Source organism: Zychaea mexicana, assembly GCF_025766255.1.
Source record: "Zychaea mexicana strain RSA 1403 chromosome Unknown BDB00scaffold_92, whole genome shotgun sequence".
Classification (NCBI taxonomy): Eukaryota; Fungi; Mucoromycota; class Mucoromycetes; order Mucorales; family Lichtheimiaceae; genus Zychaea; species Zychaea mexicana.
Window position 1 is genome coordinate 118402 of NW_026516755.1, and position 12013 is coordinate 130414.

At 43.5% G+C, this 12013-nt stretch overlaps 6 protein-coding genes across 6 annotated transcripts; 3 read left to right on the top strand and 3 right to left on the bottom strand.

The window, feature by feature from the left end:
• The first annotated feature begins 554 nt into the window (after positions 1-554).
• Positions 555-3169, top strand: BDB00DRAFT_634290 (salt tolerance down-regulator-domain-containing protein). The gene is made up of 5 exons (XM_053118105.1): positions 555-856; positions 977-1633; positions 1825-2240; positions 2334-2515; positions 2587-3169. The coding sequence occupies exons 2-5, from the start codon at positions 993-995 to the stop codon at positions 2818-2820; spliced, it is 1473 nt and encodes a 490-aa protein (XP_052975511.1). The 5' UTR covers positions 555-856; positions 977-992; the 3' UTR covers positions 2821-3169.
• BDB00DRAFT_634255 (uncharacterized protein) lies at positions 2788-4530 on the top strand. Its single transcript, XM_053118104.1, has 2 exons — positions 2788-3777; positions 3861-4530. The coding sequence occupies exons 1-2, from the start codon at positions 2886-2888 to the stop codon at positions 4391-4393; spliced, it is 1425 nt and encodes a 474-aa protein (XP_052975512.1). The 5' UTR covers positions 2788-2885; the 3' UTR covers positions 4394-4530.
• Positions 4531-4978: 448 nt separating this feature from the next.
• On the top strand, positions 4979-7887 carry BDB00DRAFT_634199 (uncharacterized protein). The gene is made up of 2 exons (XM_053118103.1): positions 4979-7858; positions 7883-7887. The coding sequence occupies exon 1, from the start codon at positions 5401-5403 to the stop codon at positions 7756-7758; it is 2358 nt and encodes a 785-aa protein (XP_052975513.1). The 5' UTR covers positions 4979-5400; the 3' UTR covers positions 7759-7858; positions 7883-7887.
• A 120-nt stretch (positions 7888-8007) lies between these two features.
• BDB00DRAFT_876612 (uncharacterized protein) lies at positions 8008-8843 on the bottom strand (the record flags this gene model as incomplete). The annotated part of the gene is made up of 4 exons (XM_053127500.1): positions 8008-8199; positions 8296-8393; positions 8482-8652; positions 8759-8843. The coding sequence occupies 4 exons, from the start codon at positions 8841-8843 to the stop codon at positions 8008-8010; spliced, it is 546 nt and encodes a 181-aa protein (XP_052975514.1).
• Positions 8844-9113: 270 nt separating this feature from the next.
• BDB00DRAFT_844513 (arginine-tRNA-protein transferase) lies at positions 9114-11143 on the bottom strand. The gene is made up of 8 exons (XM_053125014.1): positions 10937-11143; positions 10839-10873; positions 10676-10738; positions 10501-10617; positions 10262-10379; positions 10051-10188; positions 9674-9923; positions 9114-9531 (listed from the first exon to the last, which is right to left on the bottom strand). The coding sequence occupies exons 1-8, from the start codon at positions 11045-11047 to the stop codon at positions 9140-9142; spliced, it is 1224 nt and encodes a 407-aa protein (XP_052975515.1). The 5' UTR covers positions 11048-11143; the 3' UTR covers positions 9114-9139.
• A 41-nt stretch (positions 11144-11184) lies between these two features.
• Positions 11185-11967, bottom strand: BDB00DRAFT_844515 (cytochrome b5-like heme/steroid binding domain-containing protein). The gene is made up of 3 exons (XM_053125015.1): positions 11836-11967; positions 11552-11729; positions 11185-11466 (listed from the first exon to the last, which is right to left on the bottom strand). Exons 1-3 carry the CDS (start codon positions 11838-11840, stop codon positions 11320-11322), a joined length of 330 nt encoding a protein of 109 aa, XP_052975516.1. The 5' UTR covers positions 11841-11967; the 3' UTR covers positions 11185-11319.
• Positions 11968-12013: the final 46 nt, after the last annotated feature.

The window sequence follows — 12013 nt, forward strand, 5'->3', positions numbered from 1 at the left end:
ATTGATTACTAATAGAAGAAGAGCGATTCCATGTTTTGACCATTGTTATACCAAAGAGTCTCAAGAGATAGAAACGCATATTGCATTAGTTTCTATGATACTAGCTTTCCTCCCTTATTCTTTCAATCTTTGGTTCCCTAGGTATATATAGCTAGGCAACAAAGTGCATGATATAGGTCTACGCGCGTATGCGTTTTAGTAGGTTTCGCGTTTTTATTGCTACTAGTTATTGCTGTCAACCTGTACAAAAATAAAACGTACACCATATTATTGATCAGCATATGCTATATTCTAGCTCACGGGGCGGTACTTTGCAGATTCTGGCAGTGATATGTGAGAGAAGCAGGTTATTGAACGCCCTGGAAAGATCGTTCCAACGTTCTCTGCGTGCGTATCTGAGAAAAGAATATCATTGGCTGCGTGTGTCTGTGGTGTTTTTTCTTTTAGCTCACTTGTAAAGCGGGGCATCAAAATAACGGGAATACGGTGGTTCTGCTTCCTTCTTTAGCTTCTCTTTCTCTCTTGCGCTTCTTACAGTTTGTATTCTATCATTTAAAAATCACTGGTATTCATGCCCATTACCATTGTTCCCTATTGAACTGAACCTCTTTATCTATTATCAACTTACCTGAAAAAAAGGTACTCGCAAATTTTCTAATTTCTCTGTTTCCTTTCTTCGGCGCCTTTTTTTTGGGGGGGGGACGAGAGAGAGAGAGAGAGAGTTGTCTGTGTGCAATGTGTGCACGAGTTATATAGTGCAGCAGAATGTTAATGGGCCTATGTTTTTACAACAGAATATTCCAACTTGGAAGCTCCCCATTTTGCGTAAACACGCTTAGCCGTCTCGGATCTCTCTGTAAGATCCTCTTCTCCTTCATTTTTTTTCTAAAAAAACAGTCTGCAACTAGACAAAAAAAAAACAAAATCATTAATCAAAGCTTCAACAATAATATATGTCTACTTAACTTTTTAAAAGGCATTCCACAATTTTAATGACAAGGTCGTCGTCTGCTTCGAACTCTACGACAACGAGCACCCATTCACCTTACAAAGCCATCATGACCAGTGTACCGAAATCAAAGAGAAGAAAGAAACCTTTGACTGCAGCCATGCTCAAGCGAACAATCAGTACGGCAACAACCAACACAACAGCAGACGCGGACGATTCCGACTATGAGAAAATCAATGCCTCGTCGTCCGATTCTGTGAACAACAAGCCTGGTGTTACTAACCATAATGGACCACTACCACCACCACCGCCACCATTAGCAACAGCAGCAGCAACGGGCAATGTCGAGACTGCTGTTCCTCCCTCCACTATTACCACAACGGCCACCACAGCAACCACAATGACGAACAGTATTAGTACTATGAACAGTGCAACGGCAACGGAAACAACTTCTACGTCGACTAAAAAGAAAAAGAAGAAAAACAAGAACAAGGGCAAGGCGCACGACGAGTTTTGGTCTAATACAAGTAATACTGAAGAACGACAGAAGATTCGGGAGTTCTGGTTGCAGTTACGAGAAGACGAACGACGCTCGCTGGTCAAGGTCGAAAAAGAAGCTGTCCTGCGAAAAATGAAGGAACAACAGCGGCATAGTTGTAATTGCTCCGTATGCGGCAAAAAGAGGTAATTATTATTTCTACTTGTTCTTGTTCTGCACAGACCCATAGCAATGTATCATTGTTGCTGGTGGGTTGTGGCTGTGGTGGAAACAATCAAAAGGGCCAATAAAAACAGACGATCAGTGTAAAATGAAGAGGGGTATATAATGTGTGCTCTATATATACTGATAGGGAATCTATCTATAATATATATAGATCGGCCATTGAGGATGAACTCGAGGTCCTTTATGATGCCTATTACGAAGAACTCGAACAGTATGCAAACAACCAGCAGCACTCTCGGAATAACCCCCTGGCCGGCTCGTACCCTCCGTCAGAAACCATGTATGAAGAAGATTACCTGGAAAACAACGATCACTTTTGTCAGGAAGATGACGATGACGACGACGAGGAAGATGATGAAGAGTATGACGACGAGATCTATGAAGATGACGACGACGAGGATGACGAGGATGACGATGACGATGTCAGCCAGTCAGACCGATCCGACTTAGCTTCCGACGATGGAGATGATGACGATGATGTTCAATACAATGGCCACATGACTCGTACTGCAAGTTTTAACAACAGTATCGATCACCTTAACTTTGGGAATAGCCTTACCGTCAAAGGTTTGTTATATTCATTTTTTTATGCGAGAAAAAAAAGATAACGAGTCAATGCTAAGCCTATCAAATATATACAACCTTTTTGTAACTCTGTAGGTGGCATACTTACAGTTGCTGACGATTTACTAAAGAACGATGGCAAAAAGTTTCTCGACATGATGGAACGTCTCGCTGAACGACGGATAAAAAAGGAAGAAGTTAATTTAGACCAGGCAGACGAGTATTATGAAGAGGACGAAGATGACGATGAAGTATACGACGACGAAGAAGACGAAGAGGTACTTCTTATACAATACTTGCTTTCTTCTTTTTACCATCTGAATACTAATCATTATACGCGACAATGTAGTCTTTGCAAGATACGCGAACTGAAGAGCAGCGTATGGAAGAAGGCCGTCGTATGTTCCAAATATTTGCCGCTCGAATGTTTGAGCAGCGAGTCCTTGCAGCATACCGGGAAAAGGTTGCGCAGGAGCGACAGCAGCGTCTCATTCAGGAGCTTGAAGAAGAAGATCGACTGCGCCAGGAACGCGAGCTTAAGAAGCAAAAAGAAAAGGAGCGCAGACGTGACAAGAAACGGTAACTAATTTTCTTTCTTACATACTAAAGCAGAAGTGGTATGATCCCGGAAGCTAAAACAAGACCGTGATGGTTATCTCTAGTCAATTGAAGAAGCAAAAAGAAGAGGAGCGGTTAGCAAAAGAAGCACAACGCAAGGCTGAAGAAGAAAAGGCACGTGCTGAACGGGAACGACGACTTGTAGTCGAGCGCCAGAAGCGAGAACAAGAACGCCTTCGACGAGAAGAGGAGAAACGACAAAAAGAACAAGAGCGGATACATCGTGAAGAAGAAAAGCGACGACGGTTAAAAGAAGAAAAAGAACGAGCTGCAGAAAAGGAGCGAAAACGAAAGGAGCGCGAACAGAAGGAACGTCAGGAACGGCAAGAGCGTGAGGAACGCGAACGTCGCGAGCGACGTTTCAAGGAAGAAAAGGAACGACGTGAGCGCGAGCTCAAAGAGGAAATGGAACGACGCGACCGAGAAATGCAAGAGCGCAAAGAGCAATGGGAGAAGCAGGAGCAAGAGCAAAAGAAACGCGAAGGCGAAAAGCGAAACAATGCAGCCACCCCTACTGCATCTGCTGCTGCTGCTGCGTCTGCTTCTGGTCGATCTGCACCTTCATCATCGGTTACGGCTGCAGCAATTCAAGTCAAACGTAGCCCCGAAAAGTCCACATCCCCAATGACAGTACCGCCACCACCACATCATCACCACCTTCATCACAGCAATAACAACAACATGAGCAGTAGCAGTAGTAGCAACAACAACAACAACAGTAGTAGTAGCAGATTATCCCAGCCCGTTGTTGGCGAAAGCAGCAGGCAACAGTCGCTGATCGATGCGCTGATCGGGCCAGCACCGCATCTGCGAGCCGAGTCCTCGTCCTCGTCACCGCTTGGTCTTGATCTTTTGCCTCCTCCGCCACCGCCTTCGCATCCTCTTATGCCGTCCCTCGATTTCATGCCATCTCTAGATTCTGGTAAGTGGGAGACATAGTGATACAAACATTGACAGGAAAGGAAAACCTGATTTTTCTGTGTGTTTGTTTCTACTGCTTTCTAGTCCCAACAAGCCCAGCAAGCAAGCTGAGCATGGGTATCTCGCCGTTGGGAACCCAAGTTGAAGTATGTGGAACCCCCAAAGCTGCACCCCGAACGATTGCACCCATCGGACCGCCGTCCAACGGACGACGCGCATCCTCTGCTGTTGCAGGCCCTATCGGTAGCCCTGTAGGCTTAACAACTAGTCGGATGAAAAGCGGATCGGATGCTAGTGCTGATCGGTCTTCTGTTGCGGCAGTGGCGGCGGCATCTACGTCAACAGCTACAGGAAGAGAATCCACACATTCGTTCTTTTCGAATTTCCTTTTTGGTGAACCTAGTCGAGGTAATTGTCTTCAAATCGTCACTAGCTGCTCTTTCCCCCATATCTGTTATCTTATTCCTGAGACATATATAGCCAAAAATCCCTGTGTCGTTCCTCCTTTGCAACCTGAACAGGATAACAAGTCAGTAAAGGGACGATCAGATACCCATCTGGATCGGCGTTTCTCGAGTGATACCCCAGAAATGGGCTGGACCAACGGTAATATGTGATAGAAGATTAGGGGTAGAAAATGGATTACTAATAGTATGTACATTTCGCTGGAACGGCGTTTAGGCTGGACAGCTTCTTCTCTCCTTTCGGATGATTTCCATGGCAGACTCTTCGGAGATGTTCTGGTAAAGTTGCGATATTCCGCATCAACGCATTACTAGAAAGAGAAAGGAAGGAAGAAAAAAAGAAATGAGGGTAAAGACAAAGGAAGAGGGAGAGATACTCATGCTGCTGCTACTGCTGCTGCCCGTCATATAGCCGGACCGGAATACCATGATCCTGGAACGCGCCAAGATTGCATACGCCAAGCTTAACGAAATGACGCAAATCCTAGGATTTCATACCTTGGATCAATTACATCGCATGATGAACGACCTGTATTGCGATTGTCCCATTGGTATCCAAGAGCTGTATCATGTCATGATGGTCCGAACACCACAGAATCCTTTCCGATGTATCAACGATCCGCAGTATGGAGTGATTGTCCACCATCAAGATGAACCTCAGTCAAGAAGCGTTGGCTTTGGCATGAGTCCGTTCCCTTCAGCGGTATCTCCTCCTCCTCCATCGTCATCGTCGTCTGGTACGCCAGGTAGTTCGCTGGGACAGCTATCACTATCCACTGCCCACCCTCTGCAACAGCAACAGATGAAGGGTAATGTGCCGTTATTCAAAGGCATGTCATAATCCCAACCGTATAACTACCGCAGCAACTACTACTACTATTACTACTTCTCTCGCCTTTTCACCCCTCCTCATTTCTTCTTCCTACCATCCTTTACTATACTTTGAAGCAGCTTGAATATAAAAACCTCATCAACCCCATATATATCTTTATTTAAAAGCAAAAGACATGACGAAGTCAAATGGAGCAACGGGCATTGTTTGTCTCCCATAATTTATTTTGCCGTTTATGAACAGTCACCGCTGTTTCTTCTTTATTCTTTCATAGATTATCACACATCTACAACTATATTCCCCTCATTGTACTGGGCTAGTAGAGCTAATGTCGATACAAGAACTGCCGCCTGAAATTATTCTTGCTATTGCACATCACTTACCGTCATTGTCGCGTCTAACGTGCATTCTGGTTTGCAGACAATGGCAGACGTTGTTCCTGCCGACTCTCTACAGCTCCGTCCACATTACCCGTCGGCATGCTTTGCGCAGCTTTCTGGCCACAATGGAGCGATTGCCGTGGTTAGGTAAAGACGTCGTTCGCGAGCTCATACTGAGACCACGCAATATACTTCTTATACCCGACCAGCAGCTTGATTATACGGTCAGCATGCGTTATGGCCGAGGTGTCGGTATTACTTCTGAGCAGCTCGCCATAATACAACAGCTCTGCCCACACTTGGAGGTGCTTGACTTTAAGCCAGAGCTATGGACACATTTGAAAGCGCGGAAAAGGTTCAGTATACGTCAGGAAGAAGGTCATCATGATGATCACGCCAACGGCGACGGTGACGACCGTGATCAATGTTACAAATATCATTGCTGTTGGCCACAACGATTACGTTATGCGCCACCATTTGACCGCAAGAGCATATTTGAATCGTTCGTTTTCCATCATCCACACCAACTCGCACGACTTGAACTGATTGGATCCTATGTACATACCATTCGCAACTGGGAGCAGCTGTTGTCACGAGTACCTCTGTTACGCCACCTTATATTAAATTGCCAATGCATTACATTATCGCTATTGCCCCGGCGACCGGATCCTCATTATAGCACCAACTCGCCGATACCTTTAGACACGATAATCCAATATGCTCCTCACCTTGAAACACTCGACTTGTGTGGAGTTGACCTTGATATAGTCACATCAACAGCATCACTGGAACCGGCTATCACTACAACTTCAACAACACCATCATCCAGCTCTATTCCGACAGTTGCTCTAAGTACACTCAACATGAAGACGGTGTTTTTCAAGTCGGATAATGTGATTCAGTATATCGCACAAGCATTGGCACATCGACTCCACACTTTGACTATGGTTGACATGATTCGCATTGGCGGAAACAGCATTGAACAAGAACACCAGCAGCAACAGCGACGACGACGAGAAAAGCAAGATATTTACATCGAACTAGCACTGGCATGTCATCAACGACTTAAATCATTATCATTAAATGACATCAGCCAGGATACTTGGAAACTGCAATTTCTATACCATATTCGACCGCGATCACTTGAGACATTATGCTTACGCTGGTTACGTCGTAGATTCACTGTGCCTGAAGTACCCTCAAGCATGAGCCGAGATGTATTTGACCTTGCGATATCTTTATTATCCCCATCCAAAGCTACTGGACTCGCCATTCCAACTTGGCCCGCAATCAATCATGTCCGCGACATGATTCAGCCACTGCTCCAGTTTAAGCATTTGCAGACACTCGAAATTATAGGCAGTAAAGATAACAGCCTGGCGCCTACATTTCCAGCCATGATGGATACGCTTGCGCTCGATATAGTTTTACAATTACCGGCATTAACTCATCTGACACTTGCGTTTGTCAATATCATTGTCGAAAATGACGATGATCGGCAACAACAGGATACAACTGTAAAAGGGCCATCACCATCAGTACTACGAAGAAACAAAAAGCTCAAATCGCTTGAGCTCTATCGCACCATTATTCAATCTTCGTTGTTTGATTATCTTGGTGCTACATGTCCTGACCTTGTTGACCTGAGTCTGTGTGCTCTGTGGTGCTGTATTCAATGGCCGGTCCGTAAGGGCTTCCTGATACAATTGCCTGAACATCGTCTCAAGACAGTGAAAATGACAGGACTTCGTCTTGTTTATTATCTCGAAAAAACAAAACATGGGCAGCAACAGCAAGACGCAGCCAACATCATTGGAAAAGACATGGGCGATTGTTCCATTTTGGGCGTCGAGCGAATTGGATATAACAAGCATACTTTGGCAAGAAAGCAGCGGCGGCAACAGCAAGAACAACTGCGGAGGGACACCGAAGTGAGCGATAAGAAAAGCAGCAGTTACTACTGTCAGTGCGACGACAATAAAAACAACAAGAGCAGCAACTATTGTCATGATAGCGAGCAGCTACGACAATACATCCGCTACTATTTTCGAGTGGAGAATCTCATCAGTACACAATTACTACGACTATCGCCACAAGATATCAGTTTAATGGAAAGATTTGAAGCGTATGATGGGGACGATCTAGAAAACAACTTGTTTCACACAGATTTGTTGGGAGCTTATATCCGACGTTCTTTTCAGCACACCGCTGGTACTGTACACCGTGATAAAGAATACGGTTATATACATTTACGTTGTCACTCAATCGATGCCTGTTCTTTTGAACACAACGTTATAAACTATTGAGCTTTGAACATATAACTCAATGTAAAGGAAGAACAACATGTGTACGAATAGTTAATAGCGATTAAACAAAGAGGCTCAAATTAAATCATTAGATTGCTACATGATATGTACAGTAAAGCTGTACATATGCAGTTACTTTTGAACTATGATACAGTACAGCATCAGCAAATTTTATTCGAGAATTTGTTACAGATGCTATGTATGTATGATACTAGCATTACGTTATGTTAATTTATGTTTTATGACAACTCATATATGATGTCTCTTGTAGCCCCGTATTCTGTTGGTAGAGTGATGATGAGCAGCAGCATGGGCATCAATAGGAACTGCATTGGCAACAGCGAATGGTGGTGCTGGCGTATCCAGGGAAGTGTATCGCTCAACAGTGCGGTGCTCAACAATAAACGGAAGTGATTCGAAGACACAATGAACAGCATTGCCCTAAATTTTAGTTTCATTGAGTGATTTACATCGTATCAGATTGTAGAGGTGATCATCTTAGGTGAGGAAGCGAGAAAAATTTATTCTTTTCCTTACCGGATAATTCACCATGATACGATAGTGTTGTAAATCAACAGAATCATGCACAAGAATGGGGAAGGTGGCTACTCCCTTGTTGTCATAGGTATGAATGGCTATAGTAAGGTAGAAGCATTATTTTGAATATAGGCTCATTCAATCCATATAAAATGGGGATTTTGCTCAACCTTCACGAATACTTACTGATGTTTTCACCGATGGTTTGAGTATTCTGTTGATCTTTGTTCAATATACGAATGCGGGTAATCACATCCGGGGGCTTAGGCAAGTCATGGTCTACCTCCCAGGCCACATGCGCCATTTCACCAAAGTGGTATGTCTTGTTGGATTCGGCTGGATAGGTAATGCGAAACCCTAAACAGTGTATGGATTAGTGATTACCGATAATGCCTTGTACACGTATTTCATGCTAACATTGGTGAGTATGATAAGAAAATGCTACATACTCTTTTACACTTACCAATGCAATAGTCTGGATTGACCCTGGGAGGATTGTCGCCATAGGGATGCTCTTGTGCACATACGATGCCTACAGCTCCAAGCATGACGGCAAGAAGTATAAAAATCATATTTAGAGGAAGATTTGAATGAAGAAAAGAAGAGCAGAGGATGGGAGAAAGGGCTTGGACTAAGCAGCCACACCATCTTTTATATGTCTTCTTTCATTAAAATGCATGGTAAACAAGCTGCAAACAAGCTATATATATGTTCATGCATGTTCACACAACAAAAAGCTTCGAGAGAGAACGTGAGTATAAAAATAACTCATGTATTGTGCAAAAGAGTAACGACAACAGCACCATTCATATATTTATGCATGCTTTTATTTTAATTTTGCTTTTCAAAAGTCGATCACTAATCGTTTGGTCAAATCCGGACCAACTACAGCAATATACTCAAGGATAATATCCCTAAATTCTGAGGAATCGTACCATCCTACCAATGCAGACACCGGAGCCGTTTGAGTCTTTTTCAGCAGCACATGGGTATTGTCTACATCTCGTGCCTTCACTTTGCTCTTGTGCAATGTGCCCGGTATCCGATCTTCTTCGTCTCCTTGTTGTTGCCCATTCCATTCCTTATCCGGTTCTGAAAAAACGGCAAACTTTTTCTTGTCAAGTAACTTTGTGCACTCGTTAATGGGATACCATTGGTACGTTTCGGCGTCCAACAAGTCGGATGGTTGGTATCCGCCCTTGTAGTTCATCTTGGGACATGAATGAATATAGAAACCTAAACATATTATGCAGTGTAAGTCATAGATAAAGGAAAGAACAGGCTCAAAGTTGTTGTTTTTTTATAAGGATAGCAGTGCAGAGGCTGGAGATTCTTTCCATACACATGTCCAAATAGTCAAGCAAGATAGATACTCTACCCATATAATACCAATGTAGTTCATTTGAAACAGATTGGCTCAGTTCTTGGGCTAAGCTGATTTCGCGCAGCGCGCTGTACTTGCCCAAACCGAGAAAGCTGTAATCCGGATCGTATAGAAAGTATACTGACGAGGTGCATTTCGGAAGCACGTCCAATACAGCCACAGCAATCAATTTGCCGTCGAGTATATACTTTTGATGAAATGAGCCATATCCTTGGCCAGGCTTATTATCAGGGAACCTTTCAAGCTGTAATAGACAAACATGAGCAAGTGAGAATTCCATTACGCTTTTAGACAAGGCTGTTTTATCAGCTCAGAACAGTTACTGCCTTTGCGGATTCTGCCATCTTTCGTTCCTTCTTGAGCATTCTTACCTTGAGCGGTGAATCGACTAAAAATCGTTTGAACGAACGTTCAGAAACATCATCAAATTCATCGTGATGAATATGTACTTGGTATTTGCGATACAGTTCAAACTTTTCCTTTGTTACCGAGGACGGTTCCAGGACCACCTAAAATACAGTATTCCCACGTTATGTTATCATAAGGATGTATTTGTATTACACCATATATGTTCAGTTTTACCTCAAACTTGTGTTCATAGGGATGTTCTGTTGGCTCTTTGTCTTTTTCAACCAGGTTGATGTTTTCGATCAAACTCTTTTTGGTATCGTAGTTGACTTTGGACAGATGCTGCTGTTTTCTGCTAATATAATTAGCAAGTGGCACATCCAATCCCCCCCCCTCCAACCTGTCCTTTGACTGACGATAATCTTATCGCAATAGCGTTTCTCTCCTGCTCTTGCTCATCCACATCAACTTACCCATCTTTATCCATCTCATCCTCTTTGGTTGGCTTCCAACTTCCTTCAACAAAGCGATTAAACTTGTTTATCACCTTGCGGTGTCCTTTTGATGGCTTGAATCCGTTCGCATCCAATCTTGTCATATGCTTAAATTTAGTTTATCAAAACTACGTATGTCATGTTAAATACATACCTGATGGTATATTGCGGGCAACAGCTTTTACTGAGGTCTGGCTTATACAAATACTGGCCTGACCTGTGTGTTCGTTGTATATGCTGATATAAGCATTGTCTGTGGCAGAAGGAAAACGGGGAAAAAGAGCGTGTATTCTTATGGTTTTCAGAGGAATACTTACCGTCGCCATCCGCGATCAATGAGAGCTTGATAGTCCTGCAATGGGCCTGATTAGCTGCTGTTACTTCCTGTGAGTGCATAAAACTTAAATCTACTCACGGCACAAGTGAGAGCATGAGCCCACATGCCATAGGTATATGAAGTGTCTCCGTCTGAATGACAGTAACCACATGAGTGATTACTGCGACCTGTAAGGCTAATACGTGACATAATATATGTACTGCTACGCGTTGTGCTTGAAGGCGGAAGAACAGTAAGGTCGCAAGAAAAAAAGGTCCGCTTACACTGACGTACGCACGCATACACACACACACACACACACACTCTCTCTCTCTCTCTCTCCAATTTCTAAAAGGAATTTTATAGTTTCTCGAAAGCACACACACACGCATACACACGGCGCGCATACATGATGAGTATACAAAAATGCATCATATACACACATAAGACACAGGCTTTCTGTTGATTTTCTTTTTAATTCTTCAGTTGTCAGGCACAACGCGTCCGACAATGTTGTATTTCTTTGCAAAGAAAGCATGCCACTGATCCAATGTCTCCAGCTCCTTCTCGGTCAGCACGCTATAATCAGCAACACAATCCTCGAGCTTCAATGATGACTTGCCGAGTGCCTAGATTGTTTCAGGATATGATTAATATCGGGAGAATAGGTTACATTATAACATCACCACACGCAGTAGCTCGTTTCTTTCTTACCCGAGAAGCATCCTTGCCAGCAAAGCAGTTGTAACCAGCGCCAGCACCGTATGCACTTGTGTTTTCGGAAACGTCAAAGACATCGCCCTTAATGGCGACATAGATGCCAGGCGAGTTCTCGGAACCGTCATACTTGGCGAGCTCGGAAACGGTGATTGGAGTGTCTTTGGCGGGTGCACTATTTAACGTAGAAGAAGCGTATATGCGCTCAGACACACGTAAGCGTGCCATTCCAGTGCGTTATACTTTCAAATGAAAGATCGTGAATCAGCATGGTAACTTACGGCATTCTTGCTTGGTAAGAAAGTATCGAAAAGAAAAAAGAAGGTTGACTTTTTGGTGGACTGAGGACCAAAACCCCAAATCAGGTTCCGTTACCCCGCGCAGAGCACAATCCACACTTTGTTTTTTGTAACACACAGATGCTTTTTATTCTGTACGTACATGATTCCACATTTGAAA

What these genes read in the sequence shown, in the direction of transcription:
- BDB00DRAFT_634290 (XM_053118105.1), top strand. Translation starts at nt 993, where the DNA reads ATGACAAGGTCGTCGTCTGCTTCGAACTCTACGACAACGAGCACCCAT. An exon ending in TCCGTATGCGGCAAAAAGAG is followed by an intron (nt 1,634 to 1,824) that starts GTAATTATTATT and finishes TAATATATATAG; the next exon opens with ATCGGCCATTGAGGATGAAC. An exon ending in GAATAGCCTTACCGTCAAAG is followed by an intron (nt 2,241 to 2,333) that starts GTTTGTTATATT and finishes GTAACTCTGTAG; the next exon opens with GTGGCATACTTACAGTTGCT.
- BDB00DRAFT_634255 (XM_053118104.1), top strand. Translation starts at nt 2,886, where the DNA reads ATGGTTATCTCTAGTCAATTGAAGAAGCAAAAAGAAGAGGAGCGGTTA. An exon ending in CATGCCATCTCTAGATTCTG is followed by an intron (nt 3,778 to 3,860) that starts GTAAGTGGGAGA and finishes ACTGCTTTCTAG; the next exon opens with TCCCAACAAGCCCAGCAAGC.
- BDB00DRAFT_634199 (XM_053118103.1), top strand. Translation starts at nt 5,401, where the DNA reads ATGTCGATACAAGAACTGCCGCCTGAAATTATTCTTGCTATTGCACAT.
- BDB00DRAFT_844513 (XM_053125014.1), bottom strand. Translation starts at nt 11,047, where the DNA reads ATGTCACGTATTAGCCTTACAGGTCGCAGTAATCACTCATGTGGTTAC. An exon ending in CTCATGCTCTCACTTGTGCC is followed by an intron (nt 10,874 to 10,936) that starts GTGAGTAGATTT and finishes GGCCCATTGCAG; the next exon opens with GACTATCAAGCTCTCATTGA. An exon ending in ACTACATTGGTATTATATGG is followed by an intron (nt 9,532 to 9,673) that starts GTAGAGTATCTA and finishes TAATATGTTTAG; the next exon opens with GTTTCTATATTCATTCATGT.
- BDB00DRAFT_844515 (XM_053125015.1), bottom strand. An exon ending in CTGGCAAGGATGCTTCTCGG is followed by an intron (nt 11,467 to 11,551) that starts GTAAGAAAGAAA and finishes GAAACAATCTAG; the next exon opens with GCACTCGGCAAGTCATCATT.